This window comes from Lithobates pipiens, unplaced genomic scaffold (assembly GCF_037356315.1).
Source record: "Lithobates pipiens isolate NorthernLeopardFrog02 unplaced genomic scaffold, aLitPip1_a1.2 Scaffold_30, whole genome shotgun sequence".
In the NCBI taxonomy this organism is placed as follows: domain Eukaryota; kingdom Metazoa; phylum Chordata; class Amphibia; order Anura; family Ranidae; genus Lithobates; species Lithobates pipiens.
The window spans coordinates 59,934,501-59,949,739 of NW_027507791.1; the positions used below are offsets into that span (position 1 = coordinate 59,934,501).

The following is a 15,239-nucleotide window of genomic DNA, read 5'->3' on the forward strand; positions in this document are numbered from 1 at the left end:
CATATCCGAAGTCACCAACACATCTTCAAACCGGCCTCTTCTTGCAGGCGCTGTTGGATTGGTACCCGCAAATCCTTCTCTGGGAGTGGGAATTGCTCCTCTGCCAGCGCACGCAAAAGCAGAATGCAGCATTTCTCGAAGCAAGGCCTGGAAGTGCTGCATTCTGACAGCCCTCTGCGACGGCGGTAACATTTCCGCCATTTTGTGTTTGTACCGGGGGTCTAAGTACGTTGCCACCCAGTACTGGTCCTTGACCCTCATGCTTTTTATACGGGGGTCCCTATTAAAACACTGGAGCATGAAGGCCCCCATTTGCACTAAAGTGGAAGCGGTGTGGTGGCCTGGCTCCTGCTCATCATCCAGGATAATGTCGTCCTCTTCATTCTCCTCTCCCCATCCTCGCACAACAGGGATCCCAGAAAGGTTTAAAGCATGCTCTTCTTGCTCCTGCTCATCCGCCCCGGCACCATCCTCCTCTGACTCCTCATCAGACTCCTGTTGTTGACTTGTCTCAGATAGAGTAGCCCCCCCTGGGAATTCATCCAGCATTGCGACTTCCTCATCTTCCCGCTCCTGCTCCTCCACAGCCTGATCAATGACACGACGCAATGCACGCTCCAGAAAGAAGGCATAAGGTACCATGTCACTGATGGCGCCATGGCTGCGACTGACCAGTTTGGTGATCTCCTCAAATGGCCGCAGAAGTCTGCATGTGTCGCGCATGAGCAGCCACTGGCGCGGTGAAAAAAAACCCAGCTCCCCAGAACCGTTTCTTTCGCAGAGTTCATACAGGTAGACGTTAACTGCACGTTTCTGCTGGAGCAGCCTATCAAGCATATAGAAGGTTGAGTTCCATCGCGTCGGGCAATCGCAAATAAGACGTCTGACCGGCAGATGGTGTCGCCGCTGAATGTCAGCAAGGCGAGCCATGGCCGTGTAAGATCTTCTGAAATGGGCCGAGATTTTCCTTGCCTGCCGCAAGATGTCCTGGACCCCAGGGTATTTGACAAGGAATCGCTGCACGACCAAGTTTAAGACGTGTGCCATGCACGGCACGTGCGTGATTTTGCCCTGTTTCAATGCGCTAAGCAGATTGGCACCGTTGTCACACACCACTTTACCAACTGTCAAATTGAGCGGTGTTAGCCACTCATCTGCCTGTGAACGCAAAGCTGAAAGGAGTGCCGGGCCAGTGTGGCTCTTTGCTTCCAGGCACAACAGACGCAGCACGGCATGGCAACGTCTCACCTGGCATGTGGAATAGGTTCTGGGGAGCTTGGGCGGTGCAGTGGAAGAGACGCTAGCAGCGGAAAAGGAGGAGGCAGCTGAGGAGGAGAGGGAGGAGGATGGAGTAGGAGGAGGAGAAGAAGAGTCAGGCCTGCATGCAATCCGTGGCGGTAAAACCAAATCTACACGGGTGCCACGGGTTACATGCTTGACGGCCGTCAGAAGGTTCACCCAGTGGGCAGTAAAACTGATATACCTTCCCTGCCCGTGTTTGCTAGACCACGTGTCTGTGGTCAGATGTATCTTGGCACCGACACTGTGTGCCAGAGATACATTCACTTGCCGCTGAACATGGCCATATAGCTCTGGGATGCCCTTCTCTGAGAAATACTTCCTTCCTGGGACCTTCCATTGTGGTGTTCCAATGGCCACAAATTTGCGAAAGGCCTCCGAGTCCACCAGTTTATATGGCAGTAGTTGGCGGGCTATGAGTTCTGACAAGCCAGCCGCCAACCGTTGGGCAAGAGGGTTATCCGGCATCATCATTTTTTTACGCTCAAACATTAGGCCCACGGAAGCCTGCCTTTTTGCAGAAAAATGTGAGCTTGGCGTGATGGAAGGTGGAGTGGAGGACAATTGTGAGGAGAGAGGAGAAGGAGAAGTAGAAGACGAGGCTGGACGGTGAGAGCCTGCAGTGTGGCTTTGTGTGTTCCGTTGCTCCCACTGGGCTCGGTGATGGCTGCTCATGTGCCTTCTTAAGGCGGTCGTCCCTAGGTGAGTATTGGGCTTACCGCGACTAACGCGTTGACTGCAAAGATTGCAGATGGCAACGCTATTGTCAGCAGCGGACACGTTAAAAAAAGCCCACACTGCGGAGCCATGTGCCGGTGTCCTGGGAGCGCCAGATGTGACCGTACATGGTCGATGACTCGCTCCTGATACATTTGCAGTCTGCTTTGTCCCTGCTGTGCAATGTAAGTCATTGCTGCTTCTCCTCCCTATCTGCTGGTCCATATCTCCCTCTGAACTCCCCTCCTCTTCCTCTCTTGTGGGCACCCACGTGACATCACTAGACACGTCATCATCAACGTCACCTTCCCCACCGCTATAAGTAGAGATCTCGGAGTAGGCAGCAACACCGGGGACCAACCTCCTCCTTGGGCTGATCTGGGTACTGGCGTCAGACTGCTGAGTAGCGCTTGTTGCTACCTCCTCTTCCTGATCCAATACCAAGAGTGGCTGCGCATCAGAAATGTCCTCTTGATATGGATCGGAAAATAATTCCAGTGACTCAAGCGGAAGGTATGTGGTGGTGGTGGTGGTGGTCGTGTTGTTGGTGGTAGTGTCTTTGGGGGTGCACATAGCAGAGAGTGAAGAAGAGGGTGCAGATCGAGAGGATGAGGAGGGTGCAGAAGAGTAAGGCTGAGCGAGCCACTCAACCAAGTCTGGTGCATCCTTTAAAGTAATTGAACGCACCTTCTGCAACTTCCCACTTTGGCTCAAGCCTGTTGCTCCTGCCCTACCCCTACCACCCCTGCGGAAGGGCCTGCCTCTTCCTCTGCATGTCATTTTTTAAATGACCCTGTGACAAAACTCTTAGTCCCTATACCGCTGAAGGACTGCTGCAGTATAGGTGAGCGGTCAGCAGTGGTGCACGTCAACCCTATCTATTGTGGACCTATAGCGGTCCTTACAGAACAGCAGACTGTACCGCACTCAAGCCTATGTACCGTAGCACCCTATACCAAGTTACCAGTCCTTATAAGAACTTTTGTGGACCAAGCAGGTTGTGTGTTAGTGTTTAGCAGACTGTACGTCAGTCCCTATACCGCTGAAGGACTGCTGCAGTATAGGTGAGCGGTCAGCAGTGGTGCACGTCAACCCTATCTATTGTGGACCGATAGCGGTCCTTACAGAACAGCAGACTGTACCGCACTCAAGCCTATGTACCGTAGCACCCTATACCAAGTTACCAGTCCTTATAAGAACTTTTGTGGAACAAGCAGGTTGTGTGTTAGTGATTAGCAGACTGTACGTCAGTCCCTATACCGCTGAAGGACTGCTGCAGTATAGGTGAGCGGTCAGCAGTGGTGCACGTCAACCCTATCTATTGTGGACCGATAGCGGTCCTTACAGAACAGCAGACTGTACCGCACTCAAGCCTATGTACCGTAGCACCCTATACCAAGTTACCAGTCCTTATAAGAACTTTTGTGGACCAAGCAGGTTGTGTGTTAGTGTTTAGCAGACTGTACGTCAGTCCCTATACCGCTGAAGGACTGCTGCAGTATAGGGCAGCGGTCAGCAGTGGTGCACGTCAACCCTATCTATTGTGGACCGATAGCGGTCCTTACAGAACAGCAGACTGTACCGCACTCAAGCCTATGTACCGTAGCACCCTATACCAAGTTACCAGTCCTTATAAGAACTTTTGTGGAACAAGCAGGTTGTGTGTTAGTGATTAGCAGACTGTACGTCAGTCCCTATACCGCTGAAGGACTGCTGCAGTATAGGTGAGCGGTCAGCAGTGGTGCACGTCAACCCTATCTATTGTGGACCGATAGCGGTCCTTACAGAACAGCAGACTGTACCGCACTCAAGCCTATGTACCGTAGCACCCTATACCAAGTTACCAGTCCTTATAAGAACTTTTGTGGACCAAGCAGGTTGTGTATTAGTGTTTAGCAGACTGTACGTCAGTCCCTATACCGCTGAAGGACTGCTGCAGTATAGGGCAGCGGTCAGCAGTGGTGCACGTCAACCCTATCTATTGTGGACCGATAGCGGTCCTTACAGAACAGCAGACTGTACCGCACTCAAGCCTATGTACCGTAGCACCCTATACCAAGTTACCAGTCCTTATAAGAACTTTTGTGGACCAAGCAGGTTGTGTATTAGTGTTTAGCAGACTGTACGTCAGTCCCTATACCGCTGAAGGACTGCTGCAGTATAGGGCAGCGGTCAGCAGTGGTGCACGTCAACCCTATCTATTGTGGACCGATAGCGGTCCTTACAGAACAGCAGACTGTACCGCACTCAAGCCTATGTACCGTAGCACCCTATACCAAGTTACCAGTCCTTATAAGAACTTTTGTGGAACAAGCAGGTTGTGTGTTAGTGATTAGCAGACTGTACGTCAGTCCCTATACCGCTGAAGGACTGCTGCAGTATAGGGCAGCGGTCAGCAGTGGTGCACGTCAACCCTATCTATTGTGGACCGATAGCGGTCCTTACAGAACAGCAGACTGTACCGCACTCAAGCCTATGTACCGTAGCACCCTATACCAAGTTACCAGTCCTTATAAGAACTTTTGTGGACCAAGCAGGTTGTGTATTAGTGTTTAGCAGACTGTACGTCAGTCCCTATACCGCTGAAGGACTGCTGCAGTATAGGGCAGCGGTCAGCAGTGGTGCACGTCAACCCTATCTATTGTGGACCGATAGCGGTCCTTACAGAACAGCAGACTGTACCGCACTCAAGCCTATGTACCGTAGCACCCTATACCAAGTTACCAGTCCTTATAAGAACTTTTGTGGAACAAGCAGGTTGTGTGTTAGTGATTAGCAGACTGTACGTCAGTCCCTATACCGCTGAAGGACTGCTGCAGTATAGGGCAGCGGTCAGCAGTGGTGCACGTCAACCCTATCTATTGTGGACCGATAGCGGTCCTTACAGAACAGCAGACTGTACCGCACTCAAGCCTATGTACCGTAGCACCCTATACCAAGTTACCAGTCCTTATAAGAACTTTTGTGGAACAAGCAGGTTGTGTGTTAGTGATTAGCAGACTGTACGTCAGTCCCTATACCGCTGAAGGACTGCTGCAGTATAGGTGAGCGGTCAGCAGTGGTGCACGTCAACCCTATCTATTGTGGACCGATAGCGGTCCTTACAGAACAGCAGACTGTACCGCACTCAAGCCTATGTACCGTAGCACCCTATACCAAGTTACCAGTCCTTATAAGAACTTTTGTGGACCAAGCAGGTTGTGTATTAGTGTTTAGCAGACTGTACGTCAGTCCCTATACCGCTGAAGGACTGCTGCAGTATAGGGCAGCGGTCAGCAGTGGTGCACGTCAACCCTATCTATTGTGGACCGATAGCGGTCCTTACAGAACAGCAGACTGTACCGCACTCAAGCCTATGTACCGTAGCACCCTATACCAAGTTACCAGTCCTTATAAGAACTTTTGTGGACCAAGCAGGTTGTGTATTAGTGTTTAGCAGACTGTACGTCAGTCCCTATACCGCTGAAGGACTGCTGCAGTATAGGGCAGCGGTCAGCAGTGGTGCACGTCAACCCTATCTATTGTGGACCGATAGCGGTCCTTACAGAACAGCAGACTGTACCGCACTCAAGCCTATGTACCGTAGCACCCTATACCAAGTTACCAGTCCTTATAAGAACTTTTGTGGAACAAGCAGGTTGTGTGTTAGTGATTAGCAGACTGTACGTCAGTCCCTATACCGCTGAAGGACTGCTGCAGTATAGGGCAGCGGTCAGCAGTGGTGCACGTCAACCCTATCTATTGTGGACCGATAGCGGTCCTTACAGAACAGCAGACTGTACCGCACTCAAGCCTATGTACCGTAGCACCCTATACCAAGTTACCAGTCCTTATAAGAACTTTTGTGGACCAAGCAGGTTGTGTATTAGTGTTTAGCAGACTGTACGTCAGTCCCTATACCGCTGAAGGACTGCTGCAGTATAGGGCAGCGGTCAGCAGTGGTGCACGTCAACCCTATCTATTGTGGACCGATAGCGGTCCTTACAGAACAGCAGACTGTACCGCACTCAAGCCTATGTACCGTAGCACCCTATACCAAGTTACCAGTCCTTATAAGAACTTTTGTGGACCAAGCAGGTTGTGTATTAGTGTTTAGCAGACTGTACGTCAGTCCCTATACCGCTGAAGGACTGCTGCAGTATAGGGCAGCGGTCAGCAGTGGTGCACGTCAACCCTATCTATTGTGGACCGATAGCGGTCCTTACAGAACAGCAGACTGTACCGCACTCAAGCCTATGTACCGTAGCACCCTATACCAAGTTACCAGTCCTTATAAGAACTTTTGTGGAACAAGCAGGTTGTGTGTTAGTGATTAGCAGACTGTACGTCAGTCCCTATACCGCTGAAGGACTGCTGCAGTATAGGGCAGCGGTCAGCAGTGGTGCACGTCAACCCTATCTATTGTGGACCGATAGCGGTCCTTACAGAACAGCAGACTGTACCGCACTCAAGCCTATGTACCGTAGCACCCTATACCAAGTTACCAGTCCTTATAAGAACTTTTGTGGAACAAGCAGGTTGTGTGTTAGTGATTAGCAGACTGTACGTCAGTCCCTATACCGCTGAAGGACTGCTGCAGTATAGGTGAGCGGTCAGCAGTGGTGCACGTCAACCCTATCTATTGTGGACCGATAGCGGTCCTTACAGAACAGCAGACTGTACCGCACTCAAGCCTATGTACCGTAGCACCCTATACCAAGTTACCAGTCCTTATAAGAACTTTTGTGGACCAAGCAGGTTGTGTATTAGTGTTTAGCAGACTGTACGTCAGTCCCTATACCGCTGAAGGACTGCTGCAGTATAGGGCAGCGGTCAGCAGTGGTGCACGTCAACCCTATCTATTGTGGACCGATAGCGGTCCTTACAGAACAGCAGACTGTACCGCACTCAAGCCTATGTACCGTAGCACCCTATACCAAGTTACCAGTCCTTATAAGAACTTTTGTGGACCAAGCAGGTTGTGTATTAGTGTTTAGCAGACTGTACGTCAGTCCCTATACCGCTGAAGGACTGCTGCAGTATAGGGCAGCGGTCAGCAGTGGTGCACGTCAACCCTATCTATTGTGGACCGATAGCGGTCCTTACAGAACAGCAGACTGTACCGCACTCAAGCCTATGTACCGTAGCACCCTATACCAAGTTACCAGTCCTTATAAGAACTTTTGTGGAACAAGCAGGTTGTGTGTTAGTGATTAGCAGACTGTACGTCAGTCCCTATACCGCTGAAGGACTGCTGCAGTATAGGGCAGCGGTCAGCAGTGGTGCACGTCAACCCTATCTATTGTGGACCGATAGCGGTCCTTACAGAACAGCAGACTGTACCGCACTCAAGCCTATGTACCGTAGCACCCTATACCAAGTTACCAGTCCTTATAAGAACTTTTGTGGACCAAGCAGGTTGTGTATTAGTGTTTAGCAGACTGTACGTCAGTCCCTATACCGCTGAAGGACTGCTGCAGTATAGGGCAGCGGTCAGCAGTGGTGCACGTCAACCCTATCTATTGTGGACCGATAGCGGTCCTTACAGAACAGCAGACTGTACCGCACTCAAGCCTATGTACCGTAGCACCCTATACCAAGTTACCAGTCCTTATAAGAACTTTTGTGGACCAAGCAGGTTGTGTATTAGTGTTTAGCAGACTGTACGTCAGTCCCTATACCGCTGAAGGACTGCTGCAGTATAGGGCAGCGGTCAGCAGTGGTGCACGTCAACCCTATCTATTGTGGACCGATAGCGGTCCTTACAGAACAGCAGACTGTACCGCACTCAAGCCTATGTACCGTAGCACCCTATACCAAGTTACCAGTCCTTATAAGAACTTTTGTGGAACAAGCAGGTTGTGTGTTAGTGATTAGCAGACTGTACGTCAGTCCCTATACCGCTGAAGGACTGCTGCAGTATAGGGCAGCGGTCAGCAGTGGTGCACGTCAACCCTATCTATTGTGGACCGATAGCGGTCCTTACAGAACAGCAGACTGTACCGCACTCAAGCCTATGTACCGTAGCACCCTATACCAAGTTACCAGTCCTTATAAGAACTTTTGTGGAACAAGCAGGTTGTGTGTTAGTGATTAGCAGACTGTACGTCAGTCCCTATACCGCTGAAGGACTGCTGCAGTATAGGTGAGCGGTCAGCAGTGGTGCACGTCAACCCTATCTATTGTGGACCGATAGCGGTCCTTACAGAACAGCAGACTGTACCGCACTCAAGCCTATGTACCGTAGCACCCTATACCAAGTTACCAGTCCTTATAAGAACTTTTGTGGACCAAGCAGGTTGTGTATTAGTGTTTAGCAGACTGTACGTCAGTCCCTATACCGCTGAAGGACTGCTGCAGTATAGGGCAGCGGTCAGCAGTGGTGCACGTCAACCCTATCTATTGTGGACCGATAGCGGTCCTTACAGAACAGCAGACTGTACCGCACTCAAGCCTATGTACCGTAGCACCCTATACCAAGTTACCAGTCCTTATAAGAACTTTTGTGGACCAAGCAGGTTGTGTATTAGTGTTTAGCAGACTGTACGTCAGTCCCTATACCGCTGAAGGACTGCTGCAGTATAGGGCAGCGGTCAGCAGTGGTGCACGTCAACCCTATCTATTGTGGACCGATAGCGGTCCTTACAGAACAGCAGACTGTACCGCACTCAAGCCTATGTACCGTAGCACCCTATACCAAGTTACCAGTCCTTATAAGAACTTTTGTGGAACAAGCAGGTTGTGTGTTAGTGATTAGCAGACTGTACGTCAGTCCCTATACCGCTGAAGGACTGCTGCAGTATAGGGCAGCGGTCAGCAGTGGTGCACGTCAACCCTATCTATTGTGGACCGATAGCGGTCCTTACAGAACAGCAGACTGTACCGCACTCAAGCCTATGTACCGTAGCACCCTATACCAAGTTACCAGTCCTTATAAGAACTTTTGTGGAACAAGTGAGTTGTGAATGTTTAGCAGACTGCAGCAGAAGGGCAGCAGTCAAGTATAATATCCTTTCTATATTTGGAAGAAAGAATATTATACATGTACAAGCCTATTACTGTACCACTGATACCAGTCCTGAAAAGAACCTTTGTGGAACTAATAATAACAGCAAGTCTTTAAAATTACCCTCACTGCCTGACAACACTGCTTCCTTCCTGTCCCTATACAAATTGGCAAAAAAAGAGAACGATTAGTGGTTACTGGAACAGCTCTTTTGTGGACCTTGATAGTAACAGCTAATGATGATGATGATGATGATGATGATGAAAGACTAATCTGGCTGTCCCTGTAGCATACACCGTCCTTTCCCTTTCTCTAAACTAACAAAAGACACTCAGGCTGCTGCAAGAATCAGCAGCACAGCAAACCTATCAACACCTAACACCTATACCAGTCCTGAAAAGAACTTTTGTGTACCAAATAGCTAGTGGTTTATCTCTCCCTACTCCACACAGGAACCTGTCCCTATCTTAACAGAAGAAAGAATGTAAAATGGCCACCGGATCGGGTGTATTTATAGGTTAGGGGGAATGTACAAGTGTCCATGTGCTGTCATGTCTCAATTGGCTGTCCTGTATCACATGATAAACGTGTCACCAAAGGTTAAAGTTCTTGTATACATTAAACACGTAAGTCCGCCGCGGCGAACGACGGAAAAAGGCGTTCGAACGTGCGGACCGCGAATGTCGGAAATTCGCCGCGAAACGACCGCCGGGCGAACCGTTCGGCCATCACTACTGGTGAGGCTGTATTTAATGGGTGTTGGCAAGGCTGTATTTGATGGGCGGTGGGGAGGCTGTATTTAATGGTCGCTGGCAAGGCTGTATTTGATGGTCTCTGGTGAGGCTGTATTTCATGGTCGCTGGCAAGGCTGCATTTGATGGTCGCTGGTGAGGTTGCATTTGATGGACGCTGGTGAGGCTGCATTTGATGGTCGCTGGTGAGGTTGCATTTGATGGTCGCTGGTGAGGTTGCATTTGATGGTCGCTGGTGAGGCTGCATTTGATGGTCGCTGGCGAGGCTGCATTAGATGAGTGCTGGCGAGGCTGTATTTGATGTTCGCTGGCGAGGCTGTATTTAATGGTCGCTAGTGTGGCTGCATTTGATGGGCACTGGGGAGTCTGTATTTGATGGGCGCTGGCGAGGCTGTATTTGATGGTCGCTGGTGAGGCTGTATTTAATGGTCACTAGCAAGGCTGTATTTAATGGTCGCTGGTGAGGCTGCATTTGATGGTCACTGGCGAGGCTCTATTGGATGGTCGCTGGCGAGGCTGTTTTTGATGGTCGCTGGTGAGGCTGTATTTGATGGTCGCTGGTGAGGCTGTATTTGATGGGCGCTGGCGAGGTTGCATTTGATGGGCGCTGGCGAGGCTGTATTTAATGGTCACTAGCAAGGCTGTATTTAATGGTCTCTGGTGAGGCTGCATTTGATGGTCACTGGCGAGGCTCTATTGGATGGTCGCTGGCGAGGCTGTATTTGATGGTCGCTGGCGAGGCTCTATTGGATGGTCGCTGGCGAGGCTGTATTTGATGGTCGCTGGTGAGGCTGTATTTGATGGGCGCTGGCGAGGCTGCATTTGATGGGCGCTGGCGAGGCTGTATTTGGTTGCTGGTGAGGCTTTATTTGATGGTCGCTGGGGAGGCTTTATTTAATGGGCGCTGGCGAGGCTGTATTTGATGGTCGCTGGTGAGGCTGTATTTAATGGGCTCTAGCGAGGCTGTATTTGATGGGTGCTGGTGAGGCTGTATTAAATGGGTGCTGACGAGGTTGTATTTGATGGTCACTGGCGAGGTTGCATTTGATGGTCACTGGCAAGGTTGCATTTGATGGGGCGCTGGCGAGGTTGCATTTGATGGGGCGCTGGCGAGGCTGTATTTAATGGTCGCTGGTGAGGCTGTATTTAATGGTCACTGGCAAGGCTGTATTTAATGGGCACTGGCGAGGCTGCATTTGATGGGCGCTGGCGAGGCTGCATTTGATGGGCGCTGGCGAGGCTGCATTTGATGGGCACTGACGAGGCTGTATTTGATGGGTGCTGGTGAATTTGTATTTGATGGGCGCTGGTGAGGCTGTGGGGGGGGGGGGGGGGCGGCAAAATGAGGTTTCGCCTAGGGTGTCAAAAATCCTTGCACCAGCCCTGTTTGCAGATACAAGCTGATAGAAAGGTAAGTATGGAGGGGTTTCTTTTACTAGATGGGCTCCTGAATGTGAGTTGGTGTTTAAAGGGTATCTTTTGGGATACACCAAGGTCACCTTCTCACCTACAGCCTGGTGACTGGACAATGAAAAAGAAGCAAGATACCAATACATTTTTTACTTTGTTTTCTCCTCCTGTCTACCTGTCCATCAAAGTCCCTGATGAAGTAACATGATTTAAAGTGTAGGGATGAGCTACAGGTGACGTCACAACGCTACCGGTGGTGCCGACCTCAGAAGTGAGAGCAGGACTGTTTTTAAGGCAGGGCAAAAGGGGCAGCTGCGCTGGGCCCCATCATTGTGGTGGGGCCCAAAGCAACTGCCTCAAACTTGCCAATTATCCCAGTTTAAATTCCTTTATCCCTTGAAGTTTTAGTCCTGTGCTGTGGCCCAATATCTCATTGTAAACTACTTCTGCTGCTGCTGCCCAGCTCTGCCCTATTACCATGTACAGATGGCTCATCTGCAGACCCTGTGTTTACATGTAAATAACCTGCATTGATATGTAAATAGTGGTGGCATTAATATGTAAATAGTCATGGATCACTGCATTGATATTAAAATAGAGGTGGCATGTATATGTATATCATGTCCCCCTGAGGTCACATCCACCATCACTTCTGCTGAATTCTGCCCACTGAGGAGGTAAAGGGGCATACTTGAAAGTCCTGCCTACAATTGTGGTCATTACACCTAACATCATGTTCTGCAAAAGTAAGCAAATTGGAGGTGGAACCCTTTTTCAAAATAACATGGTGCCACAGCACCCTGAATTTTGGTGCACTGGAATACGCAGGCAGGCAGTGAGGAGATGATGTGCTGTAACCTTTAGCAACCAATCAGTGAGTAGCAATGCTGTGCACTAACCTCTAGCAACCAATCAATGAGCGGTAATGATGTGCAGTAACCTCTAAAAATCAATTAGTGAGTGGTATACATGTTCAGTAACCTATAGCATTCAATCAGTGTGCAGTTTTGATGTACAGTAATCTCTAGCAACCAATCAACAAGCAGAAATCATGTGCTGTAACCTCTAGAAAATAACAGTGAGCCATAATGTGTGCTGTAACCTCTAACAGCCAGTCAGTGAGCAGTAATGATACACTGTAACCTCTGGCAACCAATCGCAATCGCTGCCTGATCTGATTCAGTAAACTGATTTTGAGTCTAGCTGCTATTTATTGTATGTCTCAAAGCACGTGGAGAGTGAAATTGCATGGAAGAGGGGGCCCAAGAAAATGTTTGCCCAGGGTCCAGTCAATATTAAAGACGGCCCTGGGTGAGAGGAGAGGACAGTAGAATGATGAGTGATCCCAGTTTCATAACAGCAAGTAGCAGAAGTGTTATGTTTCCTTTGAATTTGGATAGATATAATATCATGTAAATGCTTTTAATCTTGTGTCCTAATAAATGCTTTTTTAAACAGAAAGTGAGTATCTATGATGTCTATGTAGCGCCGGCTCCTGAAGAGCATGCGCTATGCTTTTTGAAAGTTAAGGTTACACCTGAACTGCAGTTTGGTTCAGGTACAATTGTTCTAAATTGCATCAGTCTGACTGGACTATAGGATGTTCAGCCTGCCCACAGGGGGCACTGTCTCTTCTGGCAGGCATGGAACCACAGTCTAGTTGGGTGCTTTAAGTTTACTCTCTTTCGGAGCCCGCCCAGTGAGTGTCACTCTTGCTGTGCTCTCTGGGAGAGGGTTTCCGGGGTTCCGGTCCAGAAGGATGTTCTGACTCCATGGTCCTGGTCCTCCTGACCAGCCCCCAGGAAGGCTATGGCCTGGGGTGCGGATCCACCCTATTTGTTGTCCCGGGGCTGGCTAGCCTGAGGCAAGGAAACTAAATCAGGATTCTGAGGTGGTCCGGTGTCATTTCCAATGGGGCAGCACTGTGATACCGCCGGCAAGACGTGCTCCAGCGGCATTTTGCGACGTATTTAACTCCTTTTTGGCCACTAGCGGGCGAATATCGCTGCTAAAATGATGGTAAAATAGCGCCGCTCTACCGCCGATGCCCCCCCGCGGCTCCATGTGAAAGCCGTCTTATGCTACATGAATACTGGTAAACTGTGAGCTCCTTGTGTTTGCTAAATGCTGGTATGTGCATGCTGCTAATTAATCTCGGATAGCCCTATTTATCAGCCCTGTGTGCAACCTATCTACACAATTATTGTGCAAGTCCCAACCATAGACATGCAAGGTTTGTAGTGTGATACTTTGGAAGATTTATGACTAGTATTACACACTGGACTTATTTAGGAAAGCAGCACCAATTCCTTCCTAGCAGGCCTTGTATGAAAGTGTATGTGTGGGCATTCTGTGACAACATTGTCTTTTTTTGTTTGTGTTTTAAAATGGGTGCACTGGGGGGGGGGGGGGGGGGTGTCTCCACTATTATGGTAATATTATACCTATGGTGGATCTAATCATTGGTATTTCTACCCTCAATAAAGTATTTACTCATTTTTGATAGACCGTTGTTGATCCTCCATACTGCTATCTTTTTGCGGGCATTCCTTTGTCCTTTCAATTCTTTTTACTTATCTATGTACTGTGGGTTTGAGTACTGGAGGAGCTCTGTGTACTGGGAGAGCTTTATCTACCAGGGGCACTATATACGGGGGGAACTCTGTACAGGGGGTGGGGAGGTTGAAGGGGCTCTGTGTACTGGGGGAAGAGGGAGGTGGGGGAAACTCTGTGTACTGAGGGGTGGAGGGGATGCTCTGTACTAAAGGGGAGGTGAACTTTGTTGTGAGGAAGGGGGGTCAGGGTTGAGTGAAGAGATCTATACAGTGTACTTACCTGTAAGAAGTAGAGAAGTAAATATTGAAAGGACCAAGAAGCATTCAGGTAGATGTTTCACCATTGTCTGTAGAATGGAGTGTGATACTGAAGAACAGAAAGCAAGAGAAATTACTGCAAAATTTTGAGTCGTGCATGAAAACCACAGTTTCTGCACAGATGAAATTATTTTAGAAGAAGTGTGAAACCACAACTACTGATGTCTTAGGAGGAGTGGACTGCACATATCATAAACAGATATTTTAATCAACAAAACTCATTTGAGAAGATGCAGTCTTTAATTCTTCAGATTTCAACATTTTCTTATAGGCTGAAAATGTCAACTGTAATCTAAGTTTGTCTGGTGATGGGCTTTTAAGTCCCTTTCACATGTGCGGATCTGTTTTCAGAAATCCACTTGCTCAGCAGGGATCGATACATTGATCCCAGTTGAGCCAGCAGATGACAAGTCCGTCTCTAGTGTGCAGAGACGGACCTGTCAGATCTCCGCTCTGGATCGGATGAAAACGGACTGCCTGTCCGTTTTCATTCAATCCACCAGACAGATTGAAAATAGGACATCCATCCATCTGGATTTAGTGGAGCGGATCAGATTGGATGTCAGCTCTGACATCCGTCGCTCCATAGAGATGTATGGAGCATCCGTTCAGGTCCGCCTGAAAAAACTGGCAGGCGGAACTTAATGGTCAGCACGTGTGAAATGGCCCTAACAGTATTAATGTAAGTAAATAAAGAAAGAGAAACAAAACAAATGGTCATTTAACACCAGTTATGTATTAATTAAAAATAATATTAAATTCATTTTTTTAAATAATTTTACTACTGCAAACCAATAGTAACAGGCCCCATTATACAGGGGGCTGGTCGATAATAGGGGAACGTATCGCTGTTCACTATTTAAATCAAATGCTGGGCCATCCTTGACAAAGCTGTGGTGATTTACATGCAGTAGACAAAAGAGGTCAGAACCTGGCTGTAAAGTTCAACAGGTATGTCTGGATTAAAAAAAACGCACTGAACAAATGTGCAAAAGTGGTTGAGAAACTGGTATAAGAGGTAGGTTTTTGGGTTCATGGAGAAATGGGCTGACTTTGCAGTCTTCTACCGGCTCTACAGCAAAAATGGACCTAAATGTGAAGGGTGCAGGTCTGATGGCCAGAAGGTCGTAGGAACTCTTGAAACTATGAGGAGGGGGTGGGATCAGTGAGAGGTATACCATGCAGTTGTAGCGATGGCCCCGC

The 15,239-nt window shown here is 48.9% G+C and overlaps 1 protein-coding gene across 2 annotated transcripts in view; it reads right to left on the reverse strand.

Moving 5' to 3' along the window:
• The window catches only part of LOC143942897 (SLAM family member 5-like), a 46,465-nt gene extending 32,340 nt beyond the window's left edge, over window positions 1–14,125 (reverse strand). For both annotated transcript variants that reach the window (XM_077464308.1, XM_077464307.1), the window contains exon 1: window positions 13,999–14,125. In XM_077464308.1, coding sequence (XP_077320434.1) covers window positions 13,999–14,062 — 64 coding nt within the window. In that variant the 5' untranslated portion in view covers window positions 14,063–14,125. The remainder of the gene's footprint in view (window positions 1–13,998) is intronic.
• Between the last annotated feature and the right edge of the window lie 1,114 nt (window positions 14,126–15,239).